The 4823-nt window shown below is 53.6% G+C and overlaps 1 protein-coding gene across 1 annotated transcript; it reads right to left on the bottom strand.

Annotated features, from left to right (window-relative positions):
• Positions 1-797: 797 nt before the first annotated feature.
• LOC125509543 (uncharacterized) lies at positions 798-2273 on the bottom strand. The gene has a single exon (XM_048674529.2). It carries the CDS (start codon positions 2138-2140, stop codon positions 953-955), a length of 1188 nt encoding a protein of 395 aa, XP_048530486.1. The 5' UTR covers positions 2141-2273; the 3' UTR covers positions 798-952.
• Between the last annotated feature and the right edge of the window lie 2550 nt (positions 2274-4823).

The following is a 4823-nucleotide window of genomic DNA, read 5'->3' as shown; positions in this document are numbered from 1 at the left end:
GCCAGCGGCGGGCGCGCCCACGGGCCGCCCGCGCGTGTGCAGCCATGCAAGTTGCCCGCCGGCCCGGCGATGACAACGGGACAAAGCCTTCCTTTTGGGGCGAGCACGAGCACGCCGTGGCGCGAGGCAAGGAAAGGGACGGGCGTGCCTCCTGATCCTCTCCCGATGTCCCTTTCCCCCTGCTTAAGAAAAGAAAAGAAAAGCAGGGCGATTGCTTGCTACTAATTAGTTACCGCCAGCCACTGAGCGCACGATGCATGTTGAGATGTTCTTGCTTGGTTTGCAGACATGCAATGCAACTTGGAGGAGGAGCATGCTGAGCACCCAAGGAAAGCATGCACGCACGCACGTACGTACCCTCTGTAAAGCGTAGCCCGAACTCTTGGCAGTTGGTCAACTGATGCTAATGCAAATGGGGTTAGCCGTTGTAAAGCGCGAGCGCGTGATCCTGTAAGTTCTCGCGTGATCCCTCACGGTTGGATCATTGGATGGATGGATGCATCGAAGTTTCGCAGGATCTGGTTAATCTCTTTGTGGATACTATATACCCATACCAGTGACTGCAAAGGCATCATGCAGCTGCACCACCCACCCATCGTGGTTGGTAAATGAATAAGATTCCACACAGCCAGGCCCTAACGGTATGGTATCCACCACATGCACACGGGAAAAAGATACCGTCCATCCGTGGAGGGGAACACAAGGGTTGGATGGATCCCTCGGAAGAACAGCGTTAATTTCTGGGGCGTTGTGTTCTCTGCAATTGACGGTACATCATGCACGTGGACACGGCTTAATTTACTTGCGTACGCGAACATGGCCTCGTTTACTTTTCTCACTTAGTAGTAGTGACATACAAGTGTTGTTGTTTAATCGAATCGATTTCCCCCTCCTTCGAGGGGAAAAGAAAGAAGAAAGATTAACCGCCGACGCCTCCGGCGGGATCAGCTGGTCACGACCGCGCCACCGTCCGCGCGAGGCGCTGGACCTTGGCGGCGATCTCTGGGGGCACTCGCACGGCCGACCGGTGCGGCTCCTTGCACCGCCGGAGGTCCAGCCCCAGCGCGTCCGACACGTCCTCGGAGCTCCACCCGGCCCGCCTGAGCGAGTCTGAGCACCGGTCTGTCTTGAGCAGCAGTGTGTCGAGCACGGCCTCCGCGTCGGCGGCTGGCGGAGCCTCCTCGCCGTCGAACATCCCGGACGCGGCCACCTCCACCATCTCGTCCACCTCCCTGTCCCGCCAGCCACCTTTCTTGAGCACCGATCCGAGCTTGTCCAGGTAGTTGTCGACCCAGCGCGGCGTCGACCTCCGAGGTGGCGAGCAGCAGCCTGACGAGGATGTGGATGCGGTGGAGGCTTCGGAGGACGACGAGTCGCGGCGGCGCCGGTCGGAGGCGGCGTCGCTCCAGAACTCGATCCAGCGTGGGGCCTGGCCGCCGCAGGCCGCGTCGAGGCTGCGCCGCGTGCACGGCGTGCTCGTGCCGGAAGAGGGCATCGCCGCGAACGGGGAGGAGATGTCCATGGGCTGGAAGGACGACTCCCGGGTGAAGAAGTGGACGACGTCGAGGCCGCAGCAGAGGACGCGGTCGTCGGTGACGAAGAACACGGGGTTCCCGGCGAGGGAGGGGCTGCAGGGCAGATAGCAGCGGTCGAAGAGCGGCACCAGCAGCGGCGCGCGCCGTATGGCGGAGCGAGCGAGCCGCCTCGCGCGGTCGGAGTCGGCCGGCCTCTTCCCCCAGCACCGCGGCCACAGCGCGCCCCTCGCGATCTGGAGCGACGCGGCCGCGACGGGCAGGTCGAACGCGGCGCGGAGCCCCGCGCGGGAGCGCCAGTCCGGGAAGCCGGGGCCCGACGGCAGCCCGAGGGCCAGCACGGCGCGGAGGTCGGGCGGGAAGGTGAACCCCATCTCGGCCTCGGCGCGGGCGAGCTCCATCTCCGAAAGCCCCGGGAGGACGGCCACCCCGGAGGCCCGGAGGTGCGAGAGCACGGACGACGCCACGCCCTGGAAGGAGTAGAGCCCGTGGCGCGGGGACGCCGACGCCGAGGAAGGGCCGGCCGCGGCGCGCGTGGACAGGCGGCGCAGGCCGGCCGCGTGCGCCGCCGGGGCCATGCCCGCCATCCGGTGCTCCACATCCACCATCGCGACGGCCCGACTCGCCTCGGCGAGCGGCTGCTTTCCCCGGTGCGTCTTGGCTTTTGGATGCGGGGAGCGGGGAGTTCGTGCGCGAGAGGCAGAGAAAAACGGCTGAGAGCGAAGGAGACGGGCGGACACGGTGGTAACGGGGTACGCTATATAGCAGGAAGCAGCCGTGGCCGTGGCCGTGGGGGGTGTTGGACAAGTCTGGGCCCAGCGGCCATGGGCCGTGGCCCCACTTTGGAGATCTGAGGTCCTGCCGCTGGGTGTTGCGTGGGCCCAGCCACAGCGATGCCTCCAGCATAGAGGACGCTATAATCCAGACCAGAAAAAAAAAGTGGAAGAGGAGACGCTGATCGGTGTCAGCCTGTCAGCAGGCAAGCAGCCTACAGTGTGATCAACTGGTTTGTATTAGCATTTCTGTCTACTTTTTACCGCCGAATTTAATGGCTAACAAAACTGGACAGGTCATGAAACCAGATTCTCTGCTCTGTTTTCCTGCGAACAACAGGAGCTCAGATATTTTAGTATGGCACGTCAAATCGCGGGTAACCCAAAGTATGGTAGAAGATCGTGAGGTCACGGCAATACAAACGCAAATTGTTTGAGTCACAAGAGGGAAGCTTAACATGTGATTAACAAGAAAAAAAATATCACATTGGGTGGTGTGGGCGAGGCGCAAGGGTTGGATGTAGACCCGGTAGAGTGGGCAATGAGGCAGTAGTCCGTAGTAGAAGCTTGGGTGGTGTGGGATAAATTTCACATGTAAATAAACATTGTAAATGTGACCTCGGGGAGCTTCTTCCCCTTCCTTTTACAATGAATGATACATATACGTATTCAAGAAAAAATAATCACATTCACGGTTGTATCCCACTGAACTATCACTTTCAAAACGTCAACAAAAGGCTACCACTTTAATCTAAATTTTGGCAAAAATATATATGATTTTGCTCACACACGAACACATCACCGTGTACCTCCAACACCGAGAGTGGTGCACCATAGCTCACGTTTAAGAAGTCTCGCCTGAAGCGCGATCCACAGGAAAACTTTTGAGGACCCGAAACCCCACACATCCAGCAAGGACCCCGTCAGGGAGTGCGGTGGCTATGAGCTGCCCTAGGTAATGTCACTTTTCATGTTAATGGTAATGATCATACGGTACATTTTTCGAGGAAACAATCTCAAGTCCACAATATCAATTCTATTGGAAAAATTTCAACGATTACTATTGGAGGTTTTGAATTCCCTCTTCCTACTCTCATGAAGAAATATGATATTCTTATTATTGGGGACATGCATATCCCCGTTGAGGTAACCTAGTGTTATTCGAAAATTCTCTGGTTTCATACGGTTCAGAAAGAGTTTGTTAACAAGACTTGATCAAGCTTGTTAGTGGATTCCTTTTGATGAGCACGAGATGGATGAAGTTAGAAAGCACAACTCTCTGTACCCTCCTTTTACTTTCTGTTATTTACATTAAATAAAGTAAAAATAGTATTTTCTCTCTATTTTCTGAATTATCCTTGCAATAAAAATACCCCGAAAATAAAAGTTCTCCAAACGTCCTGAACATGAAATTTGATTTTTTGTAGAATATTTAAGAATTTATGGCACTGAGAACACACCAGGGGCCCCACCATTTGGCCACGAGGGCACAGGGCGCGCCCACCCCCCTAGGGCGTGCCCCCTGCCTCGTGGGCCCCACATGGACCGCATCCTCTTATTCCAGCACCCGCTCACTTCGTTTTCCTCCAGAAAAATCCTCTCATAGCTCAAACCCGTGTTCTAGCTCATCTTGCTGCCATTTTCGATCTCTTTGCTCAAAGCTCCATTCACAAAACTGTTTGGGGAGATTGTTCTTCGGTATGTGACTCCTCCAATGGTCCAATTAGTTTTTGTTCTAGTGTTTTATTTATTGCAAATTTTTGCTGCTAAGGTGACCATGTTCTTGAGCTTGCATGTCAAATTTATATGGTCCAAAGTATTTTTAATGCATGATATAGCCTCTAGACACTTGTGGGAGTAGTTGCTATCAATCTTGTTGAGTTTGGTTCACTTTTATTTTGAGTCACTAAAATTTCAGAAATTTTTCAGAGAAAGAAAATGCATAGGAAAATGTACCAAGGTGGTTCCTCAAGGAAGCAAGGACCAAGGCTCGCGATACGTGAGTCGAACGATGAACCACCGAGGGAAGCTCAAGTGCGGCCTTGTGAATGGCCGTCAGAGGAGTTTATGGTCTAGGCAGGCATCAAGGATGAATTTGACGCGTATGTGTGTAATGCTGATCTTGAGGACTTCGTGTCAGATAAGTGCCTAAAGTACCACTACCTAACTGATTCCTTTGTGAGGAGGTTTAAATTTACATCCTCGCGCAATTCTCACACTGTTTTATTTGATCTTTATGATAAATCATATACCATGGACCTAGAAGATTTTAATACTTCTTGTAAACTCCCGCAGTGGGGCAATGTTAGTGAACCTCGCAATTCTGAATATAAAGACTTTCTTGCTAGTATCACTTTGGGGGAATATAGGGAAATCACACAAGCTACCATAGGGAGCATTCATTTCCCTTCCATACATTATTTTGCTCTCTTTATAGGTAGATGCATTAACGGTAAAGATGAGGCTTGTCACATGTGCATTCTAGATCTTTGTGTCCTCAAGAGTGCGGTATTAGGCG

This window comes from Triticum urartu, chromosome 5A (assembly GCF_056163025.1).
Source record: "Triticum urartu cultivar PI428250 chromosome 5A, HENAU_Tu73, whole genome shotgun sequence".
Taxonomy (NCBI): Eukaryota; Viridiplantae; Streptophyta; class Magnoliopsida; order Poales; family Poaceae; genus Triticum; species Triticum urartu.
Note: the sequence above shows the minus strand (reverse complement) of the source record. Positions and strands in the feature narration are given on the sequence as shown.

What these genes read in the sequence shown, in the direction of transcription:
- LOC125509543 (XM_048674529.2), bottom strand. Translation starts at nt 2,140, where the DNA reads ATGGTGGATGTGGAGCACCGGATGGCGGGCATGGCCCCGGCGGCGCAC.